The sequence below is a fragment of the Fringilla coelebs genome (genome assembly GCF_963513975.1).
Source record: "Fringilla coelebs genome assembly, chromosome: 1".
In the NCBI taxonomy this organism is placed as follows: domain Eukaryota; kingdom Metazoa; phylum Chordata; class Aves; order Passeriformes; family Fringillidae; genus Fringilla; species Fringilla coelebs.
In genome coordinates, this window is record NC_140028.1 from 62,010,297 (window position 1) to 62,032,102 (window position 21,806).

The window sequence follows — 21,806 nt, forward strand, 5'->3', positions numbered from 1 at the left end:
TATGAAAATTTCTGTTTTGTCAAATATATTCATAATCACATTCTCAAACATTTTATACTGACGAAATAATTGTGGATGCCAAACTTTTAATAGTAAGTAGACAGACTCATGGAAAAAAAGCATTCCTTGAAGAAATGTCAATAAATATGCAAGACACGCTCCAGGCTGAAGCTTTCATTAAGGTATAATGCCTGTAAGGAAGAAAACACCTCCTTTTGACCCAGTAATCTTGCTGTCCCATGGGATGCAAGAGGGTTTAGGATATTACTAGTATTAATATTTATCATAAAGGAATACAAATTTGTATTTAAATTTCTAAGAAGCTACACTGTTTTGAGAATATTTTCTGACCTTTTTTGAGGTGTGTGCTTGATACTCATGAGCAAAAAACAAGACATTTTTGAGGAAATAATTTCTGAATATCAGCTACAGACTTTATAACAGGTATTGAACATAAGTTCTGAAAAACATACTGGCTAAGAAAAGTATTCAGAATTTTTCACTTTTAAATGCAAACTTTACATTCCACTGCTCATAGCAGGACATATGGATGATGGTTAATATTTGTAACTGAAGTAAAAAAAAAATTCAAACTGGCATTACAAGATAGCTACAAACTCATTAAAGAAAGCATCTCAAAAAAATTTTTCAAAAGGAAAATTGGTTACTGAAGCACACCTGAAAACAACTCAACTTTCTGCACTTACATTGGATAAAATTAAGTATTTTTTATATTTCTATTTTTTAAACATTCAAACGGAAAATCTGAGGGTAAAATAAGTAGCTACGAAAAAAATATTTTTAAAAATAGAGTAGAATATAATACATTAAATACTTGAGTGAAGCCTGCTCAAGTTAGATCAGGATGTTTATAATCTCACAGTCATTTAACACTACAGAAAAATGACAAAACAAATGAAGACTGAAACAAGAAAATGCAGAAAGCTTTACGCACTTAGAGAATACATTGCTCGGAGGAAAAATCAGGAACTGAACAATGTGTTCACAAAGATAAAATTTAGCTCATGTGGGGAGAGAAGAAGAGGCAATGACATACACTTTTACTCTTCCAGTCCTCAGAAATACTGTCCAGAAAGCAGGAACATCATGGCTCAGGTTCCCAGGAGTTTTTGAAGATAACAGTGGTCATGCTTTTACTGTGAAGTTTAATTAGTACAGAAATCTTAGTGTTTCTGATCAAAATTTGGTCCTCACTTGAAGTCAGCCAATGGCTTAGAGAGCCAGTAGCAGTCACTTCTGAGGAGTAATTAGCTGAGATTTATTCTGATTGTTTCCACAGAAAGACCTCAAAGCACTGCTGGAAAGTCACTATGATCCTCCCAAACACACCCTGCAATGCCACACAAGTATCCTCATGCAAAACAAAATGCCTGGACAGAACCCATTCAACTCATGCCCAACACTGAACCTCTGCCAGGTGTCACACCACTTTCCCAAAGAGGGAATAAAAGCACATCCAGTTTCAACTCACCTTCTGCTGACAGTATTGCTGTTCAATTGCCATTCCAAATTATCCAATTAATAAAGCCTGCTGGTTACTCAAGAGGTTTAGATCAACGTTTTATCAACATTTTACCAGCACCAGTTAGTGTTGTTAGTTCTTTAATTGCTAACTGGAGAGACAGACCTATAGTTCAATGGTATTTCTTTTTCAAGTGTTTATTACTTTACATGCCACTTTCTTGCAGAAGATTTTAACAGTTTAAATGTGCATAACCTTAAAATTGAAAGAAAAGGAAAAAAGAATCTAGGTCTGTTGAATTCTAGTTCTTTGTGCCTTTATTTTTTAATGCACATAATGAAGCAGAAGTCCTCATTTTTAAAGCAAACTGTCTGTAGAATACAGAAAATGTATTCATGAAGCATTATGATTTCTAATTAGTACTACACCTGCAAAGCAATCAACAAGAACAGCCTTCGTTTTCACTTGCTAAACTTTTCATTTACCTTTCCTCCTGCTGGGATATCCTAAAGGCAGACAACTAAACCATCTTTCTCCCCTAACACAAAATCATTTTACATTTGGCAACCAGGTCTAGCCCACACCTAATCCAGATTGGCATGTTGAAGTTACTACCTGAAGTCCAAGCCCCCCAGGACCCTGCTGCTGACTGTCAATTCCTGAGTACCTCTTTTTTTATGCATGCTGCTGATCTGCTGCTGCTCTGAGGTCTGCATTAAACTCCTGGACAACAGGAAGCAGACGGGTTTACAGCCTGCTGTAGGATGATACAAATTGAAAGCAATCCCAGAAGACAGCAGTGCCAAAGCTTGCTAGACATTCTAAGAGCCCCTGAATTTTGGTTTCAGAACCATCAATCAGGAACATCTTGCTGGCAGCATTCCCAGAAGCCCCATAATGAACCACAAAGTTCAGAGCAGAGAGAGGTAACAGTAAATAGAGAATGCTGAAGGAAAATAAAAAAAGAACATTATTCACCCTCTCAGTGAGAGCAGTTCAATTCTTAGTTGTCACCACTTGATTTCAGACTGTGCCCAAATATTTTCATAAGTTAGACTGACTGCTGCCATCCCTGGTGAATATGCAGGGGTTTTTTTTATTGGTAAGGTAAGCTGATTTCAATATAAGACTATGAGACAAAGATCTATTAGTTCAAAACATTAACTAACGATCCCTTCTCAATTACATTCAAGTTTTCAGAGCAATTTTTAAATGGGTAGGTAGCAAGAAATAATTTCTTATAATTTTTCACTTAGGAACTGTATCTTAAATTTAGTCAGGAAAATTTAAAATGCTCAAAAGAAGCTACTTAAAACATTTAAAGATTGCAGTTACTAAAGTTCAGGAGAACAGAGAAAAAGCATCAAACTAAACAGAAATATGGATAATAAATAATTAGAAAAATAAACTTACTTCTTCAGCCTTGACAGACAGTTCACTTTTACGCTGTTTTGGCCAAACAGTGCTGTAACTGCACAGAGCTAAGTAGAGACCATCATATGAAAAAGAAGTCATGCAATTTTTTGTCTTCCACATATCTTGTTGTCTGCTCCCATTTTAAGTGTGTGGAAGGAATATTTGGAGTAGGTGCATATCTTATTAATACTGAAAATCTTACTTTCAAATGAAACTATTGGAACAGAAAAACCACAACTTATAATGCTATCTTTGAAAACCCAAATTATATTGATTTGACATGCCAAATTAGGAAAAAGAACTCGCAGCTAATGGTTCCTAATAGTGAACTTAGCACACAAGCAAAGGAGTTGAAGAATTGTCCTGTTTGACTGGGAATGGTTCACAGCTGCAGACATCTCTCAATGGCCTGGTACCACAGTACCAAGGATTTCCAGAAAAATGGATAAGTTAACCTCTCAACAGTTTGTGCACTTTCATTAGAAGACACAAGATGTTCATTCAAATAGTCCATTGCAGAGATGAGAATTAAACATACCTATCACAACATGCCACCCAATGCATTGCATTTTTTTTCACAAAGCTGTTAATAGCAGAACCATGCACCCAAACAGAATTCTAAAGCTGAAGTCTCTGAGCACAAACCTATGCATCATGGTCTTTTACAAAAATGTTTAAGCAAGGGTTCAAAAAAATGACATGAGGCATGTCTAAAAAAATGTCACTGAGATAAGACCTGTAATTTATTTCCAGTTGAATTATTTGTAACTTTCAGTTATTTCTCTTGGCCTTTAGAAAAAAGAGTAATCTATAGTCAGGGTTATGATCCACTGGTTTCCTTGCCTTATACATCCACATAGAGTGAACACAGTCCATACACCTTCAAAAGATGTAAACAGATGTCTGAACATCTATATCAATTTGTGAATAATGTTCAGAGTGCTCCGCATCTTCAAAACTAGGAATCTACCTTAAAGCCTGTTTCACAGATTTAAAGCTATGAATTCAGCTCCCCAGGAAAACTATGGAAAACTCTGAATCTTTACATATTTTATTTACCAAGCTGCTTCTCTTAAACAAGCAGCTAGAATTCCCCTGAAAGAGAAAGGTCACATTTGTGCAGCCTTTTAGGAAAAAAACACCTCATGTTCTGATAACTCTTTCTTTTCCATTTTGCCAACTGCTCTGATTATTTGGCAACAACACAAGGATACACTTTCAAGCAGGAGTAACACACATAAAATACAAATGCAATCTCCAAAATGATTAGCACAAATTAAGCAGCTGTTGCTGTGTATGAAAGCCAGCACTTTTAAGATTCTCAACTTGTTAAAGCATGATCCAGCAATATGAAATACAGAGCAGCTCGGTCTTGTCAAGACTTTGGTAAGGCTGGCAGAGCAGAATAGTTTGCTGTCCCTTTTCACTAAGCCAAGGAAAAAGGCCTTGTTCTCTATTTTGGCCACTGCAATTAAATGTAAAACCCACTACCACAAAAAATTGTTGTAGACAGTTTAAATCTTGGAGACTGTGTACTTTTAACTCCACTCCTGATTACAAAAAGCAACACATTACCCCACTATTCATTATAATCTATGGGCTTTCCTGTGCTCTTTATTGTAGTATTTACACAGGAACATTGCAGAACAAGAAATTAGTTTTGTTTTTTTTTTAAATAATACAAATGTATTTATGTTTTGTTCATTCTTGGACTGGTGATGAAAATGCATACATATTAAAATAAAACAAAAACTTTTACATCCTTCTGCAGGATGAGTGGCCGTGGAATTCAGAATATCTCCTTTAAAGCATAATCTTAGAGGAAGAAACCAAAAGTAGATGTAGTGCTTCCATAAGAAACTATATTTTTTATGTCACATGAATGTTTGTGACCTTGAAATAATTTTAAATATTGAATATATTAGAGGATAACAGAATTTTCTATCCTTGCTGCCTGCAAACATTCTACTGCTTTAAAAATAAACACAATTTCTATTTTGACAAATGTTACTACATATTGAATTTATTCTTCAATAAGACAAAACCAACTTTTTTTAAAGTGAAAAGATCAACTTCAACACCTACGCACTTCTAGCTGCTTAGCTTTTTATTAATGACACAATCTAGTTGCAATACTGAACACATTTTTACCGTTCTTCTCCAAAACACCAAGTTCTCTGTATCTTTGCCTTATCAAGAGAGGAGGGAACTTTAAGCGAAGACAAACCTGCTCAGTTTTACCTTTCAGCTGGAACTTGTTTTAAGAGTGGGTATGAATTACTGAAACCAACTGCTCAAATGCCAATATAATACGACTACCATAAACACACAGCAACTAGCCCTCCATGAGAACAATACCCACACTGGACCAACACGGCTCTAAAGCATGCAGCTGAGGCACTGGGTTAAGAGAAAAGGCAGTAAAAGCAACAAATAGACAAACAAAATACTCAAATGAAAAATACAGCTGGGTCATTCTCCTCATCTAGTCCACCCAAAGGGATGAAAAACATACTAGTTTAACTTGCACTCTAAAGGGAATATAAGGGAAAACAAGTGGACAAGCAAGTTTTGGTAACACTGTTTAAATTGCACCATTTACCTTAGTGCAGCTGCTTGTTTGTACTTCTGAATAACAAAATCCTTTTGAAAGCACACAGGCACAGAATCGAAGCCACTGTGATTCAGCTCACCCTTGTTTGATGCTGAAGGCGATGATGGTTAGAACTGAACAATGGAGCATGCAGAAAACGTATGGATGATTCTGCGGTAATTAGCAGTCCAATTTAAATTCTGACCCTCTTCCACTTTCACTAGTACACAGTCATGTTATGGTCTGCAATCTCCACCACAATGTACCCACATGTAAACACCATTTACTAACCTCAGATCTAGAGCTTTCAGCACCAATAATACTAATATCACTATGACACTCCTCGTGCTACAGATTTTATTTTTCCTTCAGCATGATTGAGATGCCATTTTTTCTCAAATTACCTGCTAACACTGCACCAAGAGGCTAAGGTATTGTTTGTACAACTATCAAAAGACAGCTACAATAATTTGTGATGCAGCCACTCGTAGTGTATGAAGTGTTTGCCCACACATTAAAACCACTGAGATTAAGTCCAGTGTTGCTCCTCCCTCTTTTTCTGAGAAATCAAAATGAGGAACACCTCAGAATGTCAAAATTACAAGCTTTCTAAAATACAGTGGCATTTTGATGATCTCTGTTTATCATTCCCTTAACATCAGAACTCTGAACTTTAGAATAAATCCACTTAAAACATAATCTGAACTTACATTACTTTGGTTATTTTATTTTCTTCATTCCAGGCATAATTGTGATGCATACTCCACAAACTTCCAACATGCAACCTGTCAATCATAGCGTATTAAAGCTCTTGGGAGATCCATTAGCTTGTCTCTAGCAAACAATTTTTAGGCTAGCATTTATTATTTGCTACCTTAAAATGACATATGAGTGGATAACAGAAAAGATCTTTCCAAATAAGCAGTATTCTGTGTAACAGAAATACTATTCCACAGCTGCATTCTAATTGACAAGTTGGCATTGGAAAAATCTCCCAGTTCAAATGAGGAGGTTAAAAAAAAAAAAAAAATTTCTTTTTACAAATTAATCCATTGGTTTATCTTCTAGGGAAAACCACTGATTAAAGCAATGCTACCTGAACCTGAAGAGAAAAATTCACCTTTGGGACCACAGCTGCATGTACCTTGAAGAATGAGAGGAGGCTTATTTCAGACTGTATAAGACCTATTTTCTTTCTGTCCTAAACAGCTGCTAAGGTCCTGCACATATGTAGTCAATTTATCCTGGATAACTCTGGACAGCAGAAGAATAAATAATGCAGATGACCGGACACATACCACAGATATTTTGAAATGCACAAAAGAGAATCATACAGAGATTGGTCTACTTCTCTTCAAGGAATATTAGACCTGCCAGCTTCAAGCTGACTCCCACAAAAACAACCAAGCAAGTATTCCAGACTGGTCCTAAAAATAGTATGAACAGACTAACATGGTGCAGTGCTTGAACTGGGAGCAAGTTTCAGACACCCTGGCTCTGCAGTCAACCAGCTTCATGTAGCAATCTCACTGCTCTCAACAGGGAAGACTGCTGCAACCAAAACTCTTACCAAAATCCTCAGCGAGGTATCACAGCTATTTAATGGCTTATTTTAAAATATTTATTACCTATATAACACCAATTATATGTAGACTTTTGCATTGGTTTAGCAAATTCTGCTGGCCCACGTTGACAGAAAAAAATTCTAAAAAGACCTCTCCCCCTTCAATTATATCTTTTTAACCAAAGCAGATTTAAATGCCATTCGAAGGTAATTCCTGAGAGGCCCAAACACTCGCTGAGCTCCCTTCACTAATTAACGGATCATTAGAAGGAAAGAACCCCTAACTGTTCACCCCCTGCACCACATACTGCCTTAATTACCTTTGTGAAGCAACGAATTTGTCTTTCATTATTGTGTCCAAATTCCCAAGTGAATTGACTCAACAGGGAGAAAGAAAAAAAAAGAAAAAAAGTTGTTTCATACACACGTTTATGAAAATTCATACTTTGTATGACTGGCAAAGAATCTAGGAGCTAAGTGTTTCTAGCAAGAGTTAAGAAAGGGGATTTCAGTAATTTACGAGAGTCAGAAGTGATAGACTGACTAAAGGAACAAAAAGCTTTTCTTGGGATTACAAATATGGATGCATCACTGAAAAGCCTTCCCTTTGTGCAGCTTTTGAGAAAGTTAATTATATCATCACTTCATAATCACGACAGCTATGGGAAACAGCAAAACACTATCACAGCTGTTGTTTGCTTTTTCCAGACCATTGGAACAGGCACCTATTCCTTGCCTTTCAAAATACTTCCTTGCAGAGTTCCTAATGAACAAGTTCTCTCTGTGTTTATGCCCAATTGCCACACGAATCCAGTTGGAGACAAAATATAAGCTTTACTGACAGTTATTTTACAACAGAGATTAGACTGCTCTTCTTCTCTCATTTTCACAAATCTATGAAAATAAAACCAAAAAACCCTTGCAGACATTCATACTTTTTTTGGATGCACCTCAATGAAACACACAAGAAACAGGCAAGAATCACTGATGCCAAACAAGACAGGCTGGCTGCAAAAAAACATGCCAAGGAATCAGGTCATTTACTATCCTCCATTTCTAGAGTTCTACGTTCTGCTCAGGTTCCTGTTTCCAGAACATCATTTAGGATACAAAGTTTCAATTATTAAAGAAATCTAATCCAAACAGCAGTATCTTGCTTTGAAACAATGTAGCATACTATATAGCTGAAATGTCTCTGCGAACTTACAAAATATTCATTTCGGTCCCAAAGTGAAGCAGCTGGGAGACTCCAACACATAAAATGTGGAAAATTACATCTTCCAGGAAAGAAGATTTTGGACCTCTAGTATGTCGCTTCATTGCCACTGGTAATGCAACTTTTACATACATGACTGGGGCTCACACTAAATCCCATCTATCATCTACTACAATATTTATTTTTTACTCAAAAATATGTACCTCACAGGACCATTGAAGAAAGTGACAAGACTTGAAGGCACTTGAGTCTTAATTCAGTTCACTCATAAAACATGGCTCAGAAAGCCAAAAGGACCCACAAGAGCCTGCTGACCTTCAAGAAGAACCTCTTCAGAGCTCAAAACCAATCCACTCCACTGGGCAGAAAGTTGGCATGGCAGAAGACTTGCACAGATTAACACAGAATTTCTGGATGAGTTTAAAAAAAAAAAAAAAGAGGGAGCAGACAGAAGGTAGAGGTAAGAAAAATACTTGGTAGGAAGAGAGAAACACTGCTTGAGCTGGCAGCAGTCCAATCTCAGCTGGAGTTGAGAGAGGGATGTCAAGGTAAACTGGCAACAAAAGGAAGAGAGGAAGAGTAAGAAAATTGTAGGATGCTGCTCAGCTAGCAGGGGATCTAGAGACAAAGCGTGCAGAAAAGGCTTAGACACTCAATGTTGTCTTTGGCTGATTTTATACTGATGAGGTCTGAGCCCATAACAGAGTTCCAGGGAAAGAAGCATTATTCACATGAGTAGAAGACCAAGTTAGAAAGCTCTTCTGCAACTGGGACATACAGAAAGACACAGAACCACACCAAATGTTTTTTTCTCTGGGTCACCAGGAGAATCATGGAAACAAATTTTCTTTCCAGAAGCCACATCCATCCAGCATATATTTGGAATAAGTAAATCAATCTGTTTTCTGTGGCAAGACATTTAGCTCTGTAAACAAGGAAAGAGTACTGGATGTTGTTTGCCTTGACTTTAGCAAGCCTCTAACACAGCACCTCAAAGGATCTTTAGACCTAAACTGTTGATGCATGCACTGAATAAGTGAACTATGAAGTGACACAGCAGCTGAACTGCTGAGCTCAAAGGGCTGTAGCCAAAGATATCATGTCCAAGTGGCCTCTAAGGAAGTTTCTCCAGAGCAATACTGGGTTTGAGATTTGTCTGTAGTAATGACCAGAAAGATGGAACAGAGTGCCTCCTCAGCAATTCCCCAAGGATACAGGAACTGGGTGAAGTGCTTTATAAGCTAGAGGGAATATCTGCTCTTCAGAGATACCACAAATGGCTGGAGAAGTGGCCTAACAGAAACCTTGCAAAGTTCCACAAAGGCAAAGTTCTGTATCTCTGTTGGAATAACAGGCTGTGAGCCAACCAGATGGAAAACAGCTTTGCAGAAACGGTCTTGGGGAGCAAGTTGAACAGGAGTCAGAAGCATGACCTTGCAGCAGAGACAACCACACACTGGGCTGTGTTAGCAAGAGTGTAGCCAGAAGACCACGGGAAGTGATTCTTTCCTTTCATCTGGCACTTGTGTGAGCACATCTGGAGGACTCTGCCCAGCTTTGGGACCACCTGTACAAGACATTAACATATGGAAGTGAAGCCCAGCAGATGGCTATGAAGGTGAGTAGTGACAGGAGACCAGGGTATACAAGGAGAGGCTGAGACAGCTGCATTTGCTCACCCTTAAAGAAAAGTTATTACTGCTGCTACCAGTGACCTAATCAGAGGTTATAGAGAAGGCAGAGCCAGACTCTTCCCAAAGATGCAGTGAAAGGACAAGAGACAATATATACAATCCACACCTTCAGACAGACTTTTCAAAGAAAACTTGCAACAAAGTTTTGATTCAACCCCAAATCAGATGACCAGAGAAGTTGCAGAACCTCCATCCTTGGAATTCTATAAGACAATCGGAAAAAAACCTGAGCAATTCCATCCAAGTTAGTCTTGCACTGAGCAGGGAGTAACACCAGATGACTTTAAGAAGTCCTTTAAAATTTAAATGATCAAACTTCCAGTGGCAATCAAAAAAAACAGAACTCTACAACTTGATCCTATCAGGCAAACACAGTGAAACTCTCAATACTCCTCTCCATCAAAGCCTTCTTGCTAAAGCCAGACAGAGCTCAAGAAAGAAGGGAGGGAAGAAACCTAAACATTTACCATAATAACAACAGATGAAAAGGATATTTACTGTGTTCAGCAGAAACCTTGTGCTGCATATATGATTACCAGTTATTTGCTGAAAGTATGCCCAGAGCACCTGCCTTTAAGTAACCATGTGTGATGTTCTGTCCTTGATCTTTCACCATTCCAACCACTATATGGTTTAAGGCACAGAGCACTGCACTTTGCATTTTGCTTAGTGCCACTGTAGAGGACATTTTTATGTCCTATCAGCACCCATAGAGCAGATCTTGAGGATCACTACCATTGAAGGTCTACGTGCATGCATGTGAAGGAGCTTCCAGGTTTCGGTTCACTCACTTCCTTCACTAGTAGAAGCTCCAAGTCACACGTGCTTTTCTGGAAGACACAGTATTGGAACTTTGCACATGATTTAATGGCATGAATGGCTGGCTCTTAGCTATAAAGGGTGTATTATGAGGGTAGTCAGTTTCTCAGTAGTAGCATATATAAAAAGGAAAAATTGTAGAATTCTCTCCCAATACGCCTTGTTGCTTTTTGCAAGGCACTTTTACCAAAGCATGGAAACAGTGCTACAGCTGGCTTGGAAAAACAGAGCATCCTCAACCAGCAGTGAAAAAAACATTCTGAGTCAGTGTTATATTATAGCAATAACTTTGCAGAATAACTCTTAACAATGTAAAAATAAATACCTGAGAGACAGTGAACTTGAAAATAAAATTAAAGCCATTCAAACTTCAAAAATTTTATCTATGAACTTTTTTTTAATTAGACTATATGAGCACTTGACATTACTAACAGTTTTGGAAAAGGAAAATGCATGTGTTTCTACCGATGGTTAGGATGCTCCTGATGAAGGAAGACAAGTCAAGGAGAAAAAAGGGTAAAGGCAAAACTCTCAAAAGGAAATTTAATCTCACTTCTTTTCCTAATTCCCTATAAAACACTTCTCCTCCTCTACTTCTCTAGGAGCTTTCTCCAGTTTGGAGTTTTGGAAGAATATTCCTTAGGTTCTGATCTCTACACCCTGTATTGCTTCTGCTTACATCCCCAAACATTCCTGTGTTTCCTTCTCTAGACCACCAGAGAACTAACTCTTAAATGGGGTGGGGGGAATAATGAATGAGTTATTTCTAATGCATCCAAACCCACTTAAAGCATTATTAAAGCACTTGTTTTTGAATTATCTCTAGACCCTCCTGAAGAGGCTTTGAAGAAGGTCAGGTATAAAATTTACAGCATATTTGTACACTTGCCTTATGCATGAGACAATTCCTTCCCCTTGAACAAACAACATATCTGGAAGCTATACAAGTGAGGCTTTTTTATAAAAGAGTCTGCAAGGTGAAAAATTGGTTCTACTGAATAGAAGCATATAATCCTAAAGTCTTTCAAATGAAGTAGGTTTAATTAAACGATACAGAATGTGGTAATTCTGCTTTCTTGAGAAAGCAATATAAGAGCCAATCTCCTGCTTAGGAAAGCTGTCCTGCCAAAAAAACACAACCAAACAAAAACCAAAGCAATTATGGAAGTAAACAGTAAAGATATCAAAGGAAAAAGCAAGGAGTGTGTCATCACAGCCACCAGCAAAAGAATCTCTGAGATCTTAGTGTCAATAACTCATTTATACATTTTCCGAAATTGTTTGAGTCTTCTGTTTCAAGAAACAGTTCAGTTTCTTCTCTCTTCCCTCCTGAGCACTCCAAACAGGAAACTTGCCTAGCATAGCACTAAGAATACAAGCTGTCTTCACAGGAATTCAAAACTCTCCTGCTTTGCCTCTCCAAAGCGGAATGTTCCTCAGTTGCTTACTATTTCATTTAGAAATCATGGCAGATGATGGACAACTCAGAAGTCCTGTGCTACCCATGAAGGGAACCCATTTCATTGTATAAGGCTCAGTGGTCCAAACTTTGCCTGTAATCACAATTTCTGACTCATTCCCATATTCAGAATATAGTATTTTGAGCAGCAGTCTCAATTACAAATTTAGTTTTCTAATACAAAGGCAGAGAGAGGCAAATGCACAAATATATGGTCTAGACATAAAATTCACAGAGTTTAACTTCTCCTTGGGCAACTTACTCCACATTTAACACTAAGTTAAAAGACAATTTTTACTTAATTTTACTTTCATTATTTGGGCACTTGGTGTCATGTTATCAAGACATGAAAGGCAGTGGCAGTAAAGCAAGAAACAAAAATATTACCCTACAGTATTTTTTCCAGTTAGGAACTTCCCTTTTCATTTCCCTCACTATCCGTTGGTGGTTTCCTCCAGTCACAGCTTTTGCTCAGGGGGACTGTGCATGAGCCTCCCAGGGAAGCACGGAGCAATACAAGTGCCTCTCAAACACATGCAGAAGAAGCATGTGCAATAGTGTCTTGTTCTAGAATTTTCTTTAAAGGCAAAGTATACCTGACTGCAACTACGGCAAACATAGAGAACGACTGGATGGAGCAAAGCCAAAGAGCCACACCTTGCCTTAGGGGAGAATATGATGAGCCACACTCCCATCAGCATTTATTCCACTGTCTTGGATTCATCTTAAAGATCTGTCCTGCCCAGTATTAAGCAACGTACCAACAAGGCAGAAACATCTCACTCTCCAAGGGTCCCCATGACATTTCTGTGCATCTCTTATTCCTGTCCTGCAAACAAACAGCTGTACAAGACCCTCTGCAGCCTGTGCCATGTACTGCTCACCCTTCCACTCAGCTCTTGAGGCAGGGGTCGTGCCAGCTTGTACCTCCCCTGTCCTTTCTCCAGCTTCATTTCAACTCCCAGCAGCCAAGTACTATGCTGAAAAGTTGGAAGGGCAAAGAGTTGTGCTGGGACTACAGGTATCCCTTTGCACTGCAATCTCCCTCATGTCAACCCAAACTTCAGTGACACCGGGGAAGAAGAATTTTAGCATGAGACACAAAGCCCTCTTCAACTGTAGTGATCTCCTACTGTCAAATTTTAGACAAGAAAATTTATTTTGATTTGACATTGTATATTTTCTTCTTTTTGCAGCATATTAAATTCCCACCTGGAAAAGAAATATGCTTATCCAAAAGTCTGGAAAAGAATTCCTGATAACTTCATTGCTACTACTAAGCAAGACCAGCTTAATAAGCTGTTTTTGCAGCTACATATCATTGTGTATTCTGTCTTAGGAACCCCTGATGTAACACTAACAAATCCACTTATCCACAAAATCTGCCATGCTCCAAGAGTCTCTGTTAAGTTCCACACCCTTTAGATGTGGAGCAGAAGGCCAAGTTGCATGGCTGGTCTTAAATAGTCAAGACAGTTGGTAACAAGAAAAACAAAGTTACCAGAACTTTAAACCTTATCTGATACATCTCAGGGACATCAGGGACACTGAGTATCACAAGAAAACAAACAACACACTTTTACAAAGTTTTTAATGTATTCTGTTCTTTTAAACCACGTTAGAAATGGGTTTCAATGACCCATACAAAAAGAAACAGCAGACAAAATACACAGCAGTTGCAGATCAATAATTGCAGCTATTTCCTGCTAGTTTTCTTTTTTGTTGGCAAACATAACTCTTATTGATGCATATTTAACTTGTATTGATCAACTGTGCCATGAAGAAAGAAAAACTCACAAACTTCCGCCCACTTTTTCAAATTTGTAGTTGTCTACTTAATGGACACATTCCATGGTGTCTTTAAAAAGTTCATGCTCCTTGGTTTTGCTCATTAGTCTGTATGTAAAACAATAGTGAAAACCAATCTAGCACATAAGCAATATTGTTTTAATACACAGATGACTGAAAAGTATGAGGTTTCTAACTTCAGTGTCTCATAAGGTGTTTTAGCATGCTATTGCCATCTATATATAAACATTTCAAGTGTGTTTTTTCAAACCCTACCAATCACATGTGTTCTAACCCTGAAATGACAGCAAGTTCATGCTACTTTAACCAGAGCTTACCCAGGTAGAAGTGCACGTTTCAAAGGGATAATGACTACTTGTACCGTTCATTACAAAGTGTCCTCACATTCCTAACCAGTTCATCCATTCATTAGCAGCTATATTACTCTGTACTCCTCCTTAGACTTCTAGAGTTCTATCTACCATTACCTCCAATTATTCTTTAATTTCCTGGCCCATTTTATTCTTCCAAATGTTTGAAATAGATTGACTAAAATCCTTAGTATCTTAAGAGAAAAATCCTACTAAAATTTATTCACACAAGTCCCCCTTAGTTCTGCAAGTCACTTATGTTATGGAAGGTCCAGAGTCTGACCCAATACATCTCTGGAAAAGTAAGAATCCCCACACCAGCCTGGTTCCTCTTTCTTTTTTTTTTTTAAAAAAAAAAAGAACTATAGCGCAGGCAGGTTATCTCCACAAAACACACACATCAATGATTGCATTTGTGTGCTGGCAAAGCTGGAAGGTGGCTTAGGTCATGCATGCAGTGCCAGCCTAAAAAAAAAACCTAAGAAAAAAAAAAAGCTGTAGTCTGTCAGTCTGTCAACTAGAGATCACAGAATCAATGAGGCTGGAAAGGGCCTCTGAGATAATCGAGCTCAACCTATGACCCAACACCACCGTGTCAACTAGACCACGGCACCAAGTGCCACATCCAGTCATTCCTGAACATCTCCAGGGACAGTGACTCCACCACCTCCGCGGGCAGCCCATTCCAGCGTCTAATCACCCTTGCTGTGGAGAGATTCCTCCTCATGTCCCACCTACACCACCCCTGGCGCAGCTTGGCACCACGTCCTCCCGCCCTGGCGCTGGCTGCCTGGCAGAAGAGGCCGCCCCCCACCTGGCCACAGCCTCCTTTCAGGGGGCTGCAAAGGCCGCCCCGTTACGGCCGTTCCCGCCGGCTCCGGCACCCGAAGAGACGGGGCCAGGCCGCACCGCCCGCCCGGCCACTGCCCCGGGCCCGGGCCCGGCCCCACCCCGTGCGCGCAGCCTATGGGCCTCGGCCACACCGCCGGGCCCCGCCGCCGGGGCCGCTCCCTCCCTCCCGGCCTCCCTCCTTCCCGGCCGCCGGCACCTGCTGGGCGGGGGAGGGGAGCGAGAGAGGAGCCCCGAGCGGGGCCCGCCGGCCACCCCAGCGCCGCCCTGCCCGAGCCGGCGCGGGGAAGGGAAGGGCAGCGGGGAGCCGGCGGCTTTTACCAGGAGGAGCAGGAGGCAGCCAGGGTCAGGCAGGAGCGGGAAGATGGCGGGTCTCATGGTAGATCGGACGCCCGGGAGCGGGGAGGGGAGAAGCGCGGCTCCCACTCTCCGCGGCGGCGGCAGCGGCGGCGGCTCCTGCACTTCCCCCCGTCGCCAGGAAACACCCGGGCAAGTTCCACCGCGGGGCCCGCGCTCCGCCGCGCGCTCCCGGGGCACGCCGGGAAGCGTAGTTCCGGGAAGGGGAGGGCAAGGAGGAGGAGGAGGAGGAAGGAAAGGAGAGAGAGAGCGGCAGAGGAGGCGTGGAACCCAGAGCGCACCGGGGCTGCCCGCGGGGCGGCGCCTGGAGGCGGCGGCGGCGCGATGGGGAGAAGGGCGGGGTGGAGGTGAGTTACGGGGCGCAGCTGTAGCGCCGGGCTGGGGAGAAGGGAAGGGAGGGGAGGAAGGAAGGCGAGAAGGAGGCGGTCTGGGCGAGGCAGGGTTAACCCTTCCCGCCTTGGTGGCGCGGCTGTCCCGTGGCACCGCACCCTCTTCCGCTCTGCATCGCTCCCTGCCAGCTCCCGGCAGCTGTCCGCGTTTCCTTTGGATCCCGCCTTGTACCTTCAGCCGGGACTGGACACGCGAGTTTGGCGTGGGGAACGGGAGAAGGGGTGCTCAGGCACCGTGCTCTTTGCGGTCTTCGTGCCCTCGGAGTTTGGGAGGAAACTTTCTGCTTGGAAGCCTGTGTGTGACGGGGCTGGGCGGGTTGGGAAACTTCAGCCCGGGTGGAACGTCATCGTCGATGTTTATCCCTCGGTGCTTCCACAGATGTGCGCTTTCTGGCGCTTCCTCAGTTGTAAACGCTGAAAATGAAGAATACCCGAAATTCAGGGCTCGGCCCTCTTCCAGTAAAACTTTGGACCTTGCAGAATACGCACACGCTCTGAGACCTTGCAAAGCTGTCTCAAAAAGATCACAGAAGGCTGCGCTTTGCGTTTGTCACATTTCCAGTATGCACACGAGTGTAAGGAGGGGGAGGGAGTGTAACACCATTTAGAAGAAAATCCTTTACATCAGCCTTTTTCAAGTTAGGACTCGCTTGGTTTCAAAGAGAGCCTGACAGGCTCAGACTTTGTGTGGCCCTGCAAAGATCTCGTGGCCTGTCAGTTTCATGAGCTGCAAACACTCTCGCACCCATCGACATACATACAAGTCATGTATTTTTATAGTCTGAAATTGAAACTTGGCTTTTATCGGTTTTGCCATGACTACCTTAAGAACTTGTGCTCTTTGATCTGTAGAATGAACAGCTTGTGCACTAACTCACATTTGAAAAATCTTTGATATTTTTTCAAAGCTCAGTCTTCACTTGGAAACTCTCAATAAAATTTGATAGCATGATTGTGCTATCATGTTTAAATTTTAACAGCCTCATGTTTTGCTGAGTAGAAATGTGATGTAATTCTTGCTATCTGCGTTATGCAAAGTAGACAAAATATTGTAGTTTGGTATGAAATTTCACACACCTTGAAGAGGCCTTGGTGTCCTCCCTTCATTTTAAGTGACTGGAGAAGGCTAATATTTTTCTACATGTTAGCTTAAAGAAGAAAAGTGAATTATTTACTTGATTCCAGTAATATGATGCATATTACAGATGTTGCCAATTATGTAGCATTTTATAAGGAGACCTTTTACTTATTTTTTGATTTTTTTATTGACTACATGCTTTATTTTTTTGTTAATCTTTATCAAGCAAGTCTTCCAGATAGCAGTTCATTTGTTTGTTATATACATGAGAAAAGTACCTGAGGAATGTTACAAATTCTCCTTTTCTAGTCCCTCTTAATATTTCAGGACTTCTCTGATGCAGAATTAGCCCATTCAATGGAATCATAACACTTTACTGAAAATTGCTGTGGAAGTAATAGGTTGCTTCTTTCACCTGTATAATTACTAACACTTTATGCAGAGCTGTTGCTTTCATCTGGAAACTATTAACATTTTTTCATTATTAATTCTCTTCTGTATGCAGTCAGTTTTATGGAAAAAGTACTGTTGATGTTATTGGGATGTTTCTGGTGCTTCACTGAGTTCTTTGCTATTTGCCTAATTTTGTGCTGCTGCCCCTAGATTTCTTATATTTTAGTTTCTTTGTTGAGAGGTAAAATGTGAAGAAAATGGAGGAATTGGATAGTAAGATCCCCTGAGAAAATGCTTGTGAAGGTGCTGGAGTCCATCAGTGCTGATCACTTCTTAAGCACCACCTTCTAAGGGCACAGGGGCTGGCAATTCCAAAATGTCAGAGGTCAGCACTTGAGGTAGAAGGCTGGATTGGCTGACCACAGATCTTCTTTTGGAGATGATGGTAAAATGAAGATGTATGCCCAGTGGAAGTAAGATCAGGTCAATTCCATCAGTTGATGGAATCTCTTTGGATTTCAGTAAAGCTTTCAATACTGTCTCTCAGAGTATCCTCCTGGACAACATGTCAAATACACAACTGAATAAACGCATCATGTGATGGGTGAGAAGCTGGCTCACGGGTTGGGCACAAAGGGTTACAGTGAACGGGGTGACACCAGACTGGGGACCTGTCACTTGTGGGGCTCTGCAGGGCTCCATCCTCCGCTCTGTGATTTTCCATTTTTTCATTTTTTCATTATTGACTTGGATGTGCAACTGGAAGGGATACTAACAAGTTTGCAAGTGATACAAAATTGGGAGGAGCTGTTATCTCCCTGGAGGGCAAAGAGGCTCTGAAGAGAGAGCTCCACAAGTCAGGGGACTGGGCAGTCACCAACCGTGTGAAGTTTAAGGAGGCAAAGTGCTGGATTCTGCCCCTGGGTGCATGGACAGACTGAGAATGAGGCGCTGGAAAGCAGTGCCGTGGAAAGGGACCTGGTGGATGGCAAGTTGACCATGAGTCAGCAGTGCCCTGGCAGCCTGGAGGGCCAGGTGTGTCCTGGGGGGCACCAGGCCCAGCATGGCCAGCCAGGCACGGGAGGGGATTGTCCTGCTCTGCTCTGAGCTGGGGCAGCCTCACCTTGTGTGCTGGGGGCAGCTTTGGGTGCTACAATACAAGAGGGATATTAAGCCATTAGAGAGCATCCAGAGGAAGGCTACAGAGGTGATGAAGGTCCTTGAGGGGAAGCTGTATGAGGAGCAGCTGAGGTCACTTGTTCTGTTCAGCCTGGAGAAGAGTAGACTGAGGGGAGACATCATTGCAGTCACAACTTCCTTGTGAGGGGAGGACAAGGGCAGACACTGATTTCTGTGGTCACCAGTGACAGGACCTGAGGGAATGGCTTGGAGTTCTGTCAGGGGAGGTTTAGTTTGGATATTAGGAAAAGGTTCTTCACCCAGAGGGTGCTTGGGCACTGGAACATGCTCCCCATGGAAGTAGTTACAGCACCAGCCTGACAGGGTTCAAGTGTTTAGACAGTGCTCTGGGGCACATGGGGTTACTCTTGGACATGTTCAGTGCAGGGCTGGGAGATGGACTTTAGTGGTCCCCATGTGTCCCTTCCAGTTCAGGATATTCTGTGATTCTATATGCAAGTTGATACTTGATAACTTCATTGGTTAAAGTTTGAATTAAAGCATGCATTGCCGCACTCTGAGGAACACTCTGATTTGCACAGAAACACTTTACAGACTTTGGCAAAGCTTATGAACTGAAATTTGTGTTTAAGGCAATGAAACTACAATATATGGGTATATATTTCTTAATGCAGGCTTTTTTTCTGGTGAATTTTGGCTAGAGGTAGAATTAATTCACTGATAAAACCTGTGTTTTTTCTTTTGTATTTTTAACAGAAGTTTATTCTCTTTAGCATTGTTTGAATAATGTTAATGACTCATTATGAAAATAATTCTATGTTATTAATGTGGTTTTGGGTTTTTTTTCTAGAACTGAATTTCTACAAAAAATGTTGGTGGCACAGATCTGACCTACAGTAATACCTTGAAGGAGTATGAATATTTCAGCAAACTGCCTCTTCAGTGGTTCCTCGTTAGCGTCTGAAGTGCATGCTGCTGCTGTTAATGGAGATAAGAGTACCCTCCAAAAGCTAATAGCAGGTAAATGTTTTCACTGTAGATGCATTTGGATTGCTTCAGAACTGAAGCTTTTTGGTTTCGACTTACAGCTCTGATCTTTAAGATACTTTTGATGTCTTGATTATATGTGCTTCCAGAATAATTGTTGCCCTGAAAATATAACTGATTTTTCTGACCTTTTTATTACCTGTTGCCTTTCATTGGTACTTCTTTGTGAAGTAAAATAGAAAATTGGTAAGTGATAGAACTCCTTTCAGGGAATTTGATGTTCTGGAGAAGTGCTTCATGCCAAAATACTTTAGCTGCAAATGCTTAATTTTTTAAATTGATTTTTGGGAAATTTGATGCATGTGTTTTTACAGATAATTTATTATTGTTTCTAAAGGCTTGTCACTGTGTAGTATGTGTGAAAATGAGCCAGCCTCATTTATTACTTTGATTCCGATAGACTGGCAATGTTTCTCAAGAGAAATTAAAGGTAATGAGAGAGTCTAGTCCTATTGAATCTGAAAAAAAAAATCACATCCATTAAAAAGCTCAGGATTTTGCCTTCCCTTGCCTTTCAGGAATGTTATGGCATTTGGAGTTAATAGTTTTTAAAAGCAGCATATATTCTATGTTCCAAAAACAGTCTTGCATATATTTGGAAGGCTGACATATGATAGATGAAGACTTGGATTTTTCAGAGCTTCTGATTAAATGCAATTCCAGGTGATACTGAAGAAGCTGTATTTGCTCAGTATTTTTTGGAAAATCATGTTCCCAGAGCTTAGCAAGGGTTTGAAGGATGTGAAATAGGAAGAAGCACAGGCTATGTTTATGCCACTTACTGGCACTTTTAATGTGTGTGAAGGATTTATTGTTAACAGCATGAAAACAGCAGTCAGTGTGTATCTTCTCCTGTGCTGAAGGCAAGGTGAAGACCTCTGTGAATGTGATGTCCAAGCTGCACAGAAAGTAGTAAGGGGCTCTTCTTTACAAGGTGTATCTAATTTTCTCAAAACATAACTAGAACTGATTTGACTCCAACAGGAACACATTTGAGGGAACTGACTTGATAGAAGCTGCACTTGTTGAAACAGTTATTTTTTGTTGGCCCTTCAGCTATGTTTTCCCATATGATGGTTCAAACATATACTGTATGCATTTAATGTTATGTGTTTGCTCTTTTTAAAAACATTTTATAAACAGCAGATGATATGGAGATACTTCTAGAAATCTGTGAGATTCAACTACAAAGTAGCTTTAAATATCCAAGTTTCTAAAAAACCCTTCTGCCTTCATGTGGAGGTGAAAAAAGTGTGGGCTTTCAAATTCTGAAGAAGCAACAAAGAGTTTTTGCTAACTTCGGTGTGTTTTTGTTAATCTCAGTGCCAAAAGACATATTTTTGGAAACATGAAGGAAATATTATTTCTTGTTACTGGTACAGCTTGTCAAACATACCACAAAACAGCCATTAGAACCAGATAAGGAAATTACTCTTCTTTCAACGATGATCATGCAGCAAGAAGACAAAAATGCTGTTTTACTTTTGCAAGGGAGAGAAAACTGCACAATCCTTGTAGCATTTGCTGTACAAGCAAAATTTGGCTTTTCTGCTTTGCCGTGTTTTGACAGGATATGACACAGACCTTACTTTTTCCAGAACTGGACCAAAAAAAAATACAAAAAACCAACCCAAAACTTCATGTATTGCCTAGCAGAAGAAGAATGCATTAAAGTAATATTTTTAGCTGTTTACCAGTCATTGTGGAAAGTATAACTTGATGCCAGAAGCAAATTGAGCAATTGGTGCTTTTCACTGAGTTCCATGACTGCACGCAGCAGCAGCAGCTAATTCAGGACAGTACTCCAGTATTATGTCTGCTGGATTGCTTAACAACACTTCTCTGATACAGCCAAGCTCTGCATCTTGGATATGTAGCTAGAGGTAGATGCAGCAATGGACAGTCCTGGCTTTCTCCTCCTTTCAGGGAGGACCTTTTGGCCCCTAAATTCATTATTACTTTCCTCTTCATGCTTTCCCTGTTCAGTTATTAACATAGGAGGGGCATAGAGGATGGCGAAACAGTCTCTTGGAGCAGCCCCTCAAAGATCTTTGGTGATTTTTCCTTCTGCCATCTGTAGCTTGGTGGAGTGTGTGTGGCTGTATACAAACATAGATGCTTTATTTGCATATAATTAGAGTATGGATGAA

General features: G+C 40.6%; 2 protein-coding genes across 3 annotated transcripts in view; one reads left to right on the forward strand and one right to left on the reverse strand.

Moving 5' to 3' along the window:
* The window catches only part of ERP44 (endoplasmic reticulum protein 44), a 47,859-nt gene extending 32,051 nt beyond the window's left edge, over positions 1-15,808 (reverse strand). Inside the window, exon 1 of one of the 2 annotated variants that reach the window (XM_084226495.1) lies at positions 15,574-15,808. In XM_084226495.1, the coding sequence (XP_084082621.1) occupies positions 15,574-15,630 (57 nt within the window). In that variant the 5' untranslated portion in view covers positions 15,631-15,808. The remainder of the gene's footprint in view (positions 1-15,573) is intronic. The other variant, XM_084226496.1, reaches the window with a different exon arrangement.
* A 3,659-nt stretch (positions 15,809-19,467) lies between these two features.
* INVS (inversin) overlaps positions 19,468-21,806 on the forward strand; it is an 80,346-nt gene continuing 78,007 nt past the window's right edge. Inside the window, exon 1 of the mRNA XM_084211334.1 lies at positions 19,468-19,629. Coding sequence (XP_084067460.1) covers positions 19,524-19,629 — 106 coding nt within the window. The 5' untranslated portion in view covers positions 19,468-19,523. The remainder of the gene's footprint in view (positions 19,630-21,806) is intronic.